The 14060-nt window shown below is 42.3% G+C and overlaps 1 protein-coding gene across 3 annotated transcripts in view; it reads left to right on the forward strand.

The window, feature by feature from the left end:
• Positions 1–14060, forward strand: part of NCOA5 (nuclear receptor coactivator 5) — an 86585-nt gene that overhangs the window by 33186 nt on the left and 39339 nt on the right. For 2 of the 3 annotated variants that reach the window (XM_075349746.1, XM_075349747.1), the window contains 2 exons: positions 6502–6609; positions 12988–13054. In XM_075349746.1, coding sequence (XP_075205861.1) covers positions 6502–6609; positions 12988–13054 — 175 coding nt within the window. The remainder of the gene's footprint in view (positions 1–6501; positions 6610–12987; positions 13055–14060) is intronic. The other variant, XM_075349748.1, reaches the window with a different exon arrangement.

Below are 14060 nucleotides of genomic sequence, written 5' to 3' on the forward strand. Positions count from 1 at the left end.
CTAAAAAGACCCGCTAGACAAGAAAGCGGATCACTTTCTAATGCATGACTGGGAGGCTTCTGTAGGAGGTTTGCGTCCTGCCATTGCAGCTACCTGTACGGCTAGGTCTTTAACAGTATGGATTGACCAGTTGGAAGATCAGATAAGCGCAAAAACCCCAAGAGATGAGATGTTTTCATCCCTTTCTAGGTTGTGTGGAGCAGCGGCCTTCCCAGCAGACGCCTCGGCAGATTCTGCTAAATTAGTAGCTAAGTCAGCATCTCTATCCAATGCTGCTAGAAGAGCACTTTGGTTAAAATGCTGACCAGGGGATATACAAAGTCGAAGCTCTGCACCATCCCAAGTCAGGCAGAATATTTATTCGGCCCAGTCTTAGACGACATCCTGGAGAAGGCGAGTGATAAAAAAAATTAAAGGATTTCCGTTTCCATCCCTTCCATCTTCCAGACGGTGCTTTCGGAAGAAGCAAATTCGCCGTGGGGTTCCACACAGGGATTAAAGTGGCTGGTCCAATAGGAAAAAGGCGGGGAGGAGATTCATCTTCAAGGGACCCTCTAAGGACCAGAAAAGATCCTCCCAGTGACTTGTTTCCCCAGGTCAGAGGGAGACTCTCATTTCCTTCTGTCCTGGGAAAAGATATCGGCAAATCAATGGATACTCGGCCTGGTGAGATCTGGCCTCAAACTTTAATTTCACAAAACCCCTCCTCGAAGGTACTTCCTTACGCCTCTAAGGCCGTCACCAACAGAACAGCTTGCCTTTGAGACAAAGATCCAACAGCTACTCAATAATCAAGTCTTGTTGGAGGTTCCCAGACAAGAGGGGGAGGGATTCTACTCCACCCTCTTTTTGGTGAAGAAACCCGACGGTTCCTATTGGACCATAATAAATCTGAAAACGCTCAACAGTTTTCTTTGTATAGACACCTTCAAGATGGAGTCGGTGAGATCCACGGTGAAGTACCTGTTTCCACATTGCCACACGGCGGTAGTGGATCTACGCGATGCGTACAATCATTTCCCGATAGCCAGTCTAGATCAAAGGTTCCTCAGAGTGGCCTGAACATGGGCGGGAAGAACTGTCATTTCCAGTACAAATCCCTTCCCTTCGGCCTGGCAGTAGGATTTTTACAAAGCCAATATCAGAGGTAATCTCTCATATGCGCAGAAAGACGTCCTCATCATACCTCATCTAGACAACTTCCTGATTGTCGGCGCCCTTCTGAAGGAGGTCTGTTCTTCCCTGAGAGGACTAGGTTGGCTCATAAACCAAGGGAAGTCCTGGTTACATCCGAGCAAGATTCAGCTTCTTCTGGGACTGACCTTGGATTCAGGTGCCCAGATGTGTCTACTCCCAAAATTCAAGGTGGTAAATCTCCAGGCCCAAATAGAACAGCTAATCAATGCCACTTAGGTGTCTCTGCGAGGGGCGATATGCTTTCTGGGCTCCTTATCAGCCATTCCAGCAGTCCTTTTGGCCCAGGTACACACCAGAGTCCTGCAGTGGGACATCCTGGAAAATCAGGCAGTTCTGGGAGATCGCCTGGACAGAAATATTGTTATCAGCACTCACACGATAGTCTCTACATTGGTGGCTGAATCCAGACAATTTAAGAAGAGGCGTGCCTTGAATAATCTGAGTCCCAAATGGTAACCACCAACGCAAGTCTGTATGGTTGGGGTACCCACTTACACAATCATCTAATCCAAGGAAGATGGTCTGGAAGCTCACGGTTCCTTGAATACCAGGGAGTTACTTTTGTGGAAAGGGCATTAAAACTGTTCCTACCATCACTGGAACTTCACCATGTCAAGATCCTTTCAGACAATCAAGCAACAGTTGCGTACCTCAATCACCAGGGAGGAACTCGTTTCTGACCACTCATTTACATAGCAAGCAGAATCCTAGGCCTGGCAGAAAATCATCTGGATTACTTATTGGCAGTACACCTAAAAGGAAAGGTCAATTCTATGGCGGACTTTCTCAGTCGCAGCAGGTTAGACAAAGGAGAATGGACCTCACACACATAACGGAGATGTGGGGTGTCCCAGAAATCGATCTTTGCGACCAGGAAGGACAAGAAGGTTTACCAATTTTGTTCCCTAGACCCAAGGGATTGACCTCACTCAGTTGACGTTGTGTTGATAAAGTGGGACTTCAACCTCGCTTATAACTTCCCTCCAATAGCCCTCATTCCAGCAGTCCTGAGGAAAATCCGGGAGGACAGAGCAGCCGTTATTCTGATAACCCCCTTTTGGCCAAAGAGGCTGTGGTTTTACTCGCTGACCAGACTGTCGATAACTAACCAGGCCATGGGTTCTACCGGAACTACCAGACCTCCTCTCTCAAGGTCCAGCCTTCCACCACCTGACCAGCAGGTTTCATCTAATGATGTGGAATTTGAGGGGTCACTTTTAGGAGGCAGGGGGTTCTCTCTAGATCTAGCTACTACCCTGATGCAGTGTAGGAAACCAATCACTACTCAGATTTATGGATAGATGTGAAACAAATTCTTGTCCTCCACAGGTGCAAGTCATGCTGGCTCGGTTCCAGTACCAGTCATTCTAGAATTCCTACAGAAAGGTTTAGAACTAGGTCTGTCAGTTAGTACCCTAAAAGTTCAGGTCTCAGCCTTGGGCGCATTGTATCATCTTATAACCTGGCCGGAGACCGATGGATTTCCCGATTTTTTTTTTTTTTTTTTTTTTTTTTTTTTTTTTTTTTTTTTTTTTTCTTCCATTAGGGCCTGTTCTAGGTCTAGACCTTGGCGCGTTATGCCCTCACCTTCGTGGGATCTTAATCTACTCCTGTCAGCCTTAACTAAGCCCCCTTTTAAGCCCCTGGTGTCTCTCACTCAAAAATCTATCCTTCAAGACTAGTGTCCTTACCGCCCTAACCTCCGCATGCAGGGTTAGTGACCTACAGGCCTTGTCGATTGACCCACCCTATAATCAGTTTTGATGACTGTGTAGTCCTAAGGCGTGACCCGGCTTACCTACTAAAAAAGAATTCTCAGTTTCATAGGACTCAGGAGATTCTGCTCCCTTCATTCTATGATAGTCCATCTAGTCAGGAAGAGAGAGGGTGGCATTGCCTGGACGTTGTCTTCTGGAATACTTGTCCTTCCTCCAACCCCTGGTGACTGATAAGTCATTGTAGTGTTTCATGGTAGTAGGATGGGGCTAAAGGCTTCCAAGTCCACTCCAGCTACTGTAGGTGGATCAGGGAGGCCATTTCTGTAGCTTACGCAGCTAGTGGTAAAGTGGTGCCTGCAGGGCTGAAAGCTCACTGCACAAGGGCAATGGCATCTTCCTGGGCTGTAAGATCGGAGGGCTCAATCGAGCAGATCTGTAAGGCGGCCACGTGGACTTCCCCGTCCACTTTCTATAGACACTATAGGTTGGACTTGTCCTTTTACCGACCTCACCTCTTGGGAGAAGGTTTCTGCAGACTGTAGTTCCCCTCAAATACCCCCCCACCCCCAAAATAAGTTGTCTATGTAATTCTCTCGTGGTGCTGTAAAAAACAGTATTTTTGTTTTTTGCACCTATTCACATGGGAATTAATGGTGGTGGGGCATGTAATCACAATGTTCCTTTTTTTCGGAGCTTCTTTCATGCTCCGTAATCCATGCTCCGTAATCCAACTGATGTGGGAAGAAGACTTTTTATCCTGTAGGTTTCCTGTCCTTGAAGGCTGGATCCTTTCTCTCGTGGTTCAGAAAAAACACATTACCTGTAAGTAATTACCTATTTGTCGGTGTTTTGTGTTTTATTTCTTTTCTCTTACAGATTAATAATGGGGGCTCCTCCCCATTACTAATCTAGGGCTTAGTGGCAGCTGTGAACTGCTATTTACCCCTTATTACCCTGATTGCCACCACACCAGGTTAAACGGGATGAGCTGGGTAAAGTGCTGGAATTGTCACATCTAATAAATGCAACAATTCTGGGCGGCTGCAGGCTTCTATTTTTTAGTCCAATAACCAAGATTGGGGGAAGGGGACTGCACACAGTTTTTAAAGACAATGTATTTATTTCAATAAGTGCATGGCATGCCTTTTATTTTGATGCACAGCCAAGATAAGCCCACAGCTGGGAGCTGCAGCTGTAGCCGTATGCTTTCTGTGCTGGATATCATAATTTGGGGGGGACCCTTTGCCAATTGTTTTTCATTTAGTTTTACACCATTACAGATAGACACATAGCTTGTTCGATTGCAAGCGGTCAGACACGCTGTCATACAGGGCAGGGATGCGGTCTGACAACCAATCAGACTCCGCGACTCTGGGCATGGGAAGCAGTGCATATGCATGAGGTTACTGAACGGCCCCGGAAGTAGTGTTACAGACGTGCTGAGACTGGTAAATAGAATGTGCTTGCTTTTTATTAGTTTTATTTTTTCCCCCATTATTTACTTATTTTAACCCCTTCACGACCTTGGACGGATCTATCTGTCCAGGATCGTGTCGGGTTAAGCCCCGCCCCCTGCCGCGGGCAGGCGGCGTGGATCTGCACACATCAGCTGTTTTCAACAGCTGACATGTGTGCCTACTAGCCGCGGGTGGAATCGCTTCCACCCGCGGCCATTAACCCCTTAAATCTTGCTGCCAAAGTCTGGCAGCAAGATTTAAATGCGCGCGGCCATGTTTGTTACTCACCGCCGCCCCCACCGGAAGTCACGTGTGTTATCACGTGACTATCGGTGGTTGCCATCGTAGCACAGGGTCATGTGATGACGCCTGCTGCTACGATGTTTCACTTTCATTTTCCCTCGGCCGAGAGCAGAGGGAAAACCAAAGTGACTGAATCTGCTGATTACAGCGGTATAGCTGTGATCAGCAGATAGCGATCAGCAATCGGATTGCTGATCGCTATAGCCCCCTAGGGGGACTAGTAAAATAAAAAAAAAAGTAAAAAAAAAAGTTTTAAAAAATAAAAAAAAACAAAAAACCTAAAAGTTCAAATCACCCCCCTTTCCCCCCATTGAAAATTAAAGGGTTAAAAAATAAATATACACATATTTGGTATCGCCGCGTTCAGAAATGCCCGATCTATCAAAATATAAAATCAATCTGATTGGTAAACGGCGTAGTCGCAAAAAAATTCCAAACGCCAAAATTACGTTTTTTGGTCGCCGCAAGTTTTACGCAAAATGCAATAACAGGCGATCAAAACGTAGCATCTGCGCAAAAATTGTACCATTATAAACGTCAGCTCGAGACGCAAAAAATAAGCCATCACTGAGCCATAGATCCTTAAAAATAAGAACGCTACGTGTTTCGGAAAATGGCGCAAAACGTGCGCCACTTTTATTGGACAAACTTGTGAATTTTTTTTAACCCCTTAGATACAAGTAAACCTATACATGTTTGGTGTCTACAAACTCGCACCGACCTGAGGCATCACATAGATACCTCAGTTTTACCATATAGTGAACACAGTGAATAAAATATCCCAAAAACTATTGTACGATCACACTTTTTTTGCAATTTTTCCGCACTTGGAATTTTTTTGCCGTTTTCCAGTACACTATATACTATGGTAAAACTTATGGTTTCATTTAAAAGTACAACTCGTCCTGCAAAAAACAAGCCCTCATATGGCAAGATTGATGGAAAAATAAAAATGTTACGCCTCACGGAAGAAGGGGAGCAAAAAACAAAAACGCAAAAACGGAAAGTGCCCGGGGGCTGAAGGGGTTAATTACCCAGATGGCTAGATCCAGATAGTTACCCAGAGTTCCCTGGGATCCCCAGGCCCGGGATCGGTGCACGGGTACGATATCCTCGCGAATCTGGACTTTTGCAGTCAGTTTGCTCATCGCTAAAAGTTACTCCTTTTATTCTGAGAAAATAAGCTGCCCTGCAACTACAGTATATCAGTGGGGAAAATACTCCAAGAGCAATCATTTTCCTAACAATGAAAATAGCCAATTTTTGGTTGTAATGTAAGTTTAAAAAAAAAAAAAAAAAAATGTTCACACCTATGCCTTTCTAGAGTGGTCACTCCAAAGAGCCTTGCTAGTCTTTCATTTGTTCTGCAAATGGTCAACAAATACACGCATATGCTACCAAACGTTGACCTCTCTGGCTGTGTACCAACGATGCAGATGTCGCCGTTAAAGCCATTGATGTCATGTTCCCATATTTAACACGTCACCATTACAGGACAGATGAAAGACCCGGGAGACTCACAAAAATTGATCGGCAGGTGAATTAACAAGTGAATCTGAGGTGGTGTTTTCAGGGTGGTTTTGTTTTTGTTTTTTTGTTTAATTCTAATACATTCATAATACACTTTTGGATTAACACCCCACCCCCCAAAAACAAAATAAAAAAAGGTGGTTCTTTATGGAGTTAATGTAGTTAAAAAAAAAAAAAAAAAAAGAATAAAAAAAAAAATTTTTGTCCATATACATTTTTGAATGCATATTGGGTCATTTGAGTGGGGCTTATTTTTTTTTTTTCTCCATTTATTATAACAATTACTCATTTTCCAGCTCTCACCATGTTCCACCATTATGGATTTGTCCAGTATGAGCGTAAAGAAGATGCTGACGCTGCTGTGGCGGGTGCAAATGGTCAGATTTATAAAAGCAGTAGATTAGGTAAGGCAATCTGGCATTTTTAGAATCCTTCTGAATGCAGTGATATTATTGAGGGTCCCATTCTGCGCTTTCATTTTTGCAACATAACTGTAACATTTTCCAATTTTTTTTTTTTTTTTTTTTTTTACTCTATTCCTCTAATTGTGCTAATCATAGCAGATTTACCAAAATCAGTTTTCCTGGCACACGGTTCATTTAACCCTTCAGTGACTACATACCATATGAAATAAAATGACCTTAACGGTGGGTGAATGTAATGAGCTCAGAAATTGATTCCTCACCATGCTCAATAAGTGGCGTCTGCTTTGCACAGCCTGCATAAACATGCAACCGCAGCGGACAGAGCTTGCTCCGGTCTGTCATCGACAGTGGCATTTAAATGACTCAAAACACGATAACAAGGAACCGATGAGTTGTTATTGGAGCCAGGGGCTTCTGAAGCCCCCTTTTAAATGCCACCTTTGTTCTTCTGTGAAGATTGGCCAAAGTGTTATAGGTGAACTGCGATTTCACTATTTACTGCAATACCTAGGGTGGAGTGGTTAAACTTAGGAAAAGTGTGGGGTTGTTAAACTTTTTTTCCTATTTAATGATAAATCATATTTGCTATTACTGGGTCTGATTTTTAAAGTACTTTTTATCAAGATATAAAATTATTGTAACCATTCGTCAAATGCAAGAGTGTCACTCTTTTTGGTCGCTTCACTCCCACCTTTCTTCCGAAAAAATGCCAAATAGAAATCAAAATGTTGTATTTCATCAAAATGGCATCTATGCAGAGCGAGCTGTTGAAATGCCAGGACATGGTTCAGTTGCCACTCATGTGTCCTGGGCAGTAACTAAAGAGAGTCTGGTCAGGTGAATAGTGTTTTGGGGACATGACAGGTTTAAAGGAAATCTGATAACAGGAGTCCCCCCTCAGCTCCCCCCACCACCCTAAACTGTTTATATGTGCATGCAGTTCTTTCAAATACTAGTTCACAAATACCTTTTTAATATAGCCAATCTGTTCCTCTGCTACGTAGAGATTGGTGTTATATTGATATGCAAATTAGGCTGAAGGACTACTGTAGGTCTGTCACTCCAGCTCTATTTCCTCCCCAGCGGGGAATAGTTTCAGCTACTGTTTTTTTTTTTTTTTTTTTTTTACTTTTTTCCTCCCTGCCTATAGACCTTCCCAAAGACCTTGTTCTACAAAAAACAAGTAATTATATGAACTAGTTCTTTGGTGATAATGATGGGTGTTCGACAGCTAGATTGCTTTGGAATAAATTATGATTATTGCTCTCCTGCAGTACATTAAGTCTGCATGATTCCATTGTCAGCACCTGAAAAATTACTGCGTGCAGGTGTTACAAATCAGCGCCGCCGTTGCCGCAAGCAGCCTGCTGTGGTTCCTGTTACGCCCAGGCGCTGGCCTCCGTTTCTGGCCATGCCTGGGGTCGTCCAGCTGGCTGCTCATTTCTCTGTACCGAAGTGTGGAGAGGCAGCTAGTGCGCATGCGTGTTCTGATTTACCCCAGTCTGCGCCTAAGTCCAGTGCTCAGCCTGTTAGCCTCATTTCTGAGGCTGTCGTCAGTTCAAGCTACTGAGCATGCTCACTCACTTAGTGCGAAAAGCCTCTTTGCCCTGGTGCTTGTCCTTGTGTTTTTCCTACTGAGCATGCTCAGCCTGTTTAGTTCCATTCCTGAGGCTAAGTCTTCAGTTCAGGCTACTGAGCATGCTCACACACTTTGTGCACAATCTGAGGCTAAATCCAGTGAGGACTTCACTGGGCATGTCCGTGAGGTGGCAGGACCTGATAGGCTGGATTGAGTCAGGTGTCCTGATGTGGCCACTCCGGACTAGCTTGCGGAATCCCGCCCCTATGACCTTTTGTCTTCTGATGATGACTGGTAGGGTGTTTGGGGTGGTGTTGCGGTTGTGTAATCAGTGTCGTGGCGGTTCCAGATAGGCTGCTGGTGACGTCACCAGCAGCCTATGTGCGCACAGTGCGTTTTTCGGGTGCGTTTTTGGCCTCAAAACTGCAGGACTTTGCTTCCCCAGCAAAGTCTGGGTTTTCATTTTTGCTGTCCGCACACATCTGTTTTTTTTACCTGCGTTTTTGAGTTAAAAAAAAAAATGGACATGTCCGTTCTTTCCTGCGTTTTCCCCCCATGCAATGCATTGGAAAAACGCAGAGATCAAAAACGCAGCAAAACGCAGCCAAAAACGCACCAAATCGCGGCAAAAACGCATGCGTTTTTTGATGCGTTTTTTCGACGCAGGTGCGTTTTTGTGCGTTTTTAGCGGCCAAAAACGCACAAACGCAGCGTCAAAAAGACGCAGTGTGCGAACCTAGCCATAATGTGGCACTCCGCCATTGGTCCCTGTGGGCTCCATCTTGGATTGGCACTGTGTTTGGGGTGGACCATAGTTGTTAAAAAGTCCTGGAGAGTGCACCCTGGTGCGCAGTCGTCACATTTCAGCTCTGAAAGTCTGGTCTTAGAACAATGAAGCCACATCACAGCATTAGCGCCATTGTTATACTGGAAGCAGTAGGCAGGGATAGGCGTCCGGTGCCTGTCACGCCAAGATCATATGGTGAGGTACGGTATCCCGCTTCCCCTCCTCCATTCCAGTTCCTCTGCAGCAGCTCAGTGGTAAGTGGGCTGCGCCTACTGTCCCGGTGCGCCCCTTACGTACACGGACAGTTTTCACTCAGGACACCCTGTGCTGTGAACAGGAGAGGTCCTGGTTTCGGTGTGTGGACCCTGTGTTTAACAGGGTTCACAATTGTCCTGATCGGAGTGAAAGTTTTACGTTTCTACAAGTTCCCTTTTTAAGGGTAAGCACACACGGCAAGTAAAACTGAGTGAGTGGAATGCGATAAAAAAATCGAATTCCACCCGGACCCATGTTACTCAATGGGGCAGCTCCCATGAGCAAGATTCCCCCCCCCCCCTCTCAGCCCTAATCGGACCGAGAAAACAATTGCAGCATGCTGCAGGTGGAATCCGATTCGTTTTCATTTGCACCCATACAAGTCTATGGGTGCTAGAGAAACAGCTCACTGCACGTACGCACCAGCTGATAATGGAGTAGCTGGGGAGTTTAATCCCTCCCTCTCCTTCAGAGTGCCCACCCCCTCCTCCGCGGCTGTGCTGTGATTGCAGGATCACATCACAGTGGCATAGTGGCATGAGTCACATGACACTCATCTTACACTCTCAGCATAGTGGGAGCCGAGTGTCATGTGATTCAATTGCAGTAATGCCCATGTGGCCCCAGCCTTAGGCCTCATTCAGACATCCATGTTTCACGTACCTGTTCTATCTGGGATTGTTACGGACATACCCATTATATCAGTGTTCCCAACCTCAAGTGTTCCTCAATTCCACAAATAGTGTGTGTTTTCAGGGTTGTGCTAGTATTGCACAGGTGTTGGAATTATTACCAATGCAGGCAATTAAATTATCACCGATGCAATACTCGGAAAGCCTGAAAAACATGCACTGTTGGTGGGTCTTGAGGACTGGAGTTGGGGAACACTGCATTATAGTCTGAGACAATTCACATTTGTTTTTGTTTTGTTTTTTGTTTTTTGTTGCCATGGCAACCATCAGGACCACACAATCAGGATCTCAGGCTGCTGATGGGGTTAAAGAGGAATGCTCCCACTCTGTTAACCATCTAGATGCTGTGGTTACTATTGACAGTAGATTGGAAGGGGTTAACCAGCCATGATCGCTTCCAACTCCGATCGTGACTGATGCAGCAGGTGGTCAGCTATAGTCTACAGCTGACAGGTAAGGGGAGGGGGATGCTATTAGTTTATATCCCAGGTCAGTAAAAAAGATGTATTGGTGGTCACTAAAGGGTTAAATTTAAGAAATTACTATAGAATCGGCATGATAGGGATGCTTTTTATTTTTAATGATTTCTGTTGCATCTAATGGAACACTAGCCTTCCAAAAATGGAGCCTGCGTACTTTATCGTTTGGATATCTGATCAATGCTCACAAAACCTTTTATAGCGTTACTGATATGGGACCACATGACATCATGATTTTTAACTCAAGGGTCATAGTTTCCTGATGCTGTACTTAAGAGTAAAGTCAACTATATCTTTAACATATACAAGAACTGTAACATGGGCAAATGGCTCAAGGGTCGAAATAACAACAAACAAAAAAAAGCAGTGCTACAGTTTTTACAGATGGTGTAATTTTACTGTATCAAACTCTTAATTTAGAAGACCTTTCATGGGAAGGCAGGTGCAGATCTTGGAAGTGTATCTTAAACTGTACTTTATGTAGACTTGTTTTATATAGCCCTAACCAGCCACTGTAAAAAAAAATAAAAAATAAACCCTAAGCGTTTTGTCATTAAGTAATTCTTTGTTTAGCAATATTTTTTTTTTTTTTTTTTTATTTTATTTTACTCCAATCTTTTTACTTTCCTATCTTCTTACTTTCTACATTAACAAAAGATTTTGGAACAAAATGGTTATTTAAAACAAAAAAAAACTAAAAACTTGTGAAACTAGAAAAAAATGATGGCTTGAATTAAGATCTATACCCTTTTCATTGCATATCATAAACTTTGCCAAAGAATACTGGACACAAAATTTGTGAAATATGCTGGAAATTGTTTGCGCAGATTATACTAACCCAAAAAAGCAATTTGAACAGCAAAAATATATGTACAAATGTATCTCCTCTTCATCTATTGATCTAATAATAATGTTACTGGGGCTGTATTGGATAAATGGTACAGAGAGGGAAGATTTAAATTACACTGCAAATTACTACTGACCACCAGGACATGCATAAGCTCTAGGGAAGGGGACTATGAAAAGTAGAGGGGTAAAGCTTACAAATACATTAGGTCAATTCATTTAAAGTAGCAAATCTTCCTCTATATATGATGAGCTGTGTGCACAAGTATCCAAGCACTGAACATAGTAATGATGACAAACCAAAAACAATGCAACATTCGGTAGTATTTGGATATCCACACAGACCCTGTGGTGGAAAACACCCCGACACACCTTTCGCCTTGCTTGATCAAGTGAGATTGTCCACCACCTAAAAGGTTCACAGTTGGAATAAAAATATTAATGACCACTGTAAACTTGAGGAACAATCTTGAAGATGAGCTAAAATGCAAAGTAAATGAAACCAATATTTGTTTGAAGATCAATTTAATAAAAATTCTTGATTTTCAGCATGAAGACCTAGCTGTAGCTTGATTGCAGCGGTCATAACAGCTGGGAACATAGGATCTCTTGCGTCTGTCTCGCGTACAGTTTTGTAATTGCGCTCAACAGGAAACATTGCAAACTCGCTTTTCAAATGGAGCACTTGCGTCTAACCAGCTAAAAGCACATTTTGCTAAATAGGAATATCCTGCTGAAAACCATAATATTGTAACCACCTTACCGACATGGGTAACTGCGCTTTACTGTAATATTCAGACTCCCCATGCAAGAGAGATGACCATACTTTGGATTTTGTAACATGCCAGCATATGCAATGTTTCTAGCTCAAGTGGGCCTTTCCAAAACTTGACAAAGACCCATTTAGAGTTGAAACGTTAGATATTCTGTTACAATAAACACCTCTAATGAATTTTTCTTTTATGAAGTGCTTCGGTCATGACTTATATGGATTAGGAGATCTTTGTGGGTCACGTTTTAAACTGCGGGCACCTGGTTACCTGTCTTTCTATTACGAGGCTGTCCCTCATTGTGTACAGTTTGTATTTCACTACATACTTAAAAGCACTGAAATCTAATTCTAGACATTAACAATTAACATTTTGACTTCCACTTAATCTATCATATGGTTGTATACTTTGAATGCACTGCCCTTTTTTTTTTCCCCCACGGGAATCCCTTGAACTGTCTACATTCACACATAGTGTAATTATGTTCAAAAACCTCAGACACTGCTTTGCAATATGACATTTTGCAGTTCACATGCAGATTAACCCTGTTCATTTGGGATAGTAAGTTTTGGGCTTTCCGCGAGAGAAACTACAACTAATAAGTGACGCTTGTGTTACTAATGCCGCTCTTATCTAGAAAAATTCTGTGCAGTTTTGTGGATTTGAAACCAATAAGACGCCGTTTGTGGGTAAATTTTCGTGTGGAGTATGCATTAAAATATGTTTGGAAAAACAATTGCGTGATCATATACTTATCATAATAAAATTTAATTAGTAGATATTGACTAATGGAAAATGTTATATAATGAAGGTAATGCTACATAAGCTCCAAATAAATATCAGTCTATTTAAATTCTTCCATGGTGGTAGTATTTTTTTTCTAGGATTGTGTTTGGTTATTGTGTCTACTGTCAAGTTATTGAACAGATGGGTTAATTGTGCTTTTCAGATGTTAACAAGGCAGCGGAAAGAAGAAATATGTATAAAGCGCCATCCAGGTCAAGCCCATCACGAAGGTAAAGTAATTGTGGGCCAGACGTAGTCTTCTGTTGGTTGGATTTCCTGGATCAGTCTCTCGTCACCATCATTCTTACGGTTACGTTCCCAGCCGACTTTACCCTTTCTACGCACCAGCAATTTGCAGGCCGTCTGCGAGTGTCACAAGATAACAGCTAAGCCTTGAAACATCAATTTGCGTTCTCTTCGTTTAGTGTGTGATTTAAAAAAAAAAAAAATAAATTGGGAAATCTAAAAAAAAAATACAAAACTAAAAACCTACAAAAACAAAACAACCCCATAAAAAAACAAAGAAAAAAAACTTCATAAACACTTCCCCAAAACACAACAAACAAACCCCCTTAAATCAATTTTACTCAAACTCGCTTCATATGAAAACTTTGCGTTTCTCTTTGAGAGGTTTTCCTTGCCTAAAAAGTAAAGCAATAAAAAAAGCATTCAAGCATAACTTGTGTACTACATACATTCTATCAAATGCTTTGGATCATTAAGCAAAATTTCTTACTCCCTGTTCTGAATAGTGGCATTTGAGGAGCGATCTTGTATGATCACAATTTAAATGAGTCCAGACACGGATTATGCCCAAAATTCTGTTGTTTTTTTTTTTGTTTTTTTTTTTCTTTTCTTTTTGGAATTTTTTTCTTTTTTACATTTATTTTAGTAATCTTTTGAGCTTATCTTTTCTTGATACAGGGCTGGTGTTCTAAATATCAGGAAAAATATTATTGCTCTGTATTAATTTTGCTTTACTACAGAAGCCTAAATGAATGTGCAGCTCGTCCTCATTAAATGGCGATCTAAAAAAAAAAAATAATAAAATTGTACTAAGGGACAATTTATTTCAGCTTTGTGTGTTTTATGATTTTGTCTGTAAGTTGCCGAAATAAAAAAAAAACTAACCACCATAAAAATTGTTTGCAAAGTGACCTCTGTGATCTTTGTTCAAGTCGGGAAACTAGGAGTTGCGTTCTCCTCAAAGTATTTTTACATTCTGGTGAAAATTGG

Source organism: Anomaloglossus baeobatrachus, chromosome 5 (genome assembly GCF_048569485.1).
Source record: "Anomaloglossus baeobatrachus isolate aAnoBae1 chromosome 5, aAnoBae1.hap1, whole genome shotgun sequence".
NCBI classification, from domain to species: Eukaryota; Metazoa; Chordata; class Amphibia; order Anura; family Aromobatidae; genus Anomaloglossus; species Anomaloglossus baeobatrachus.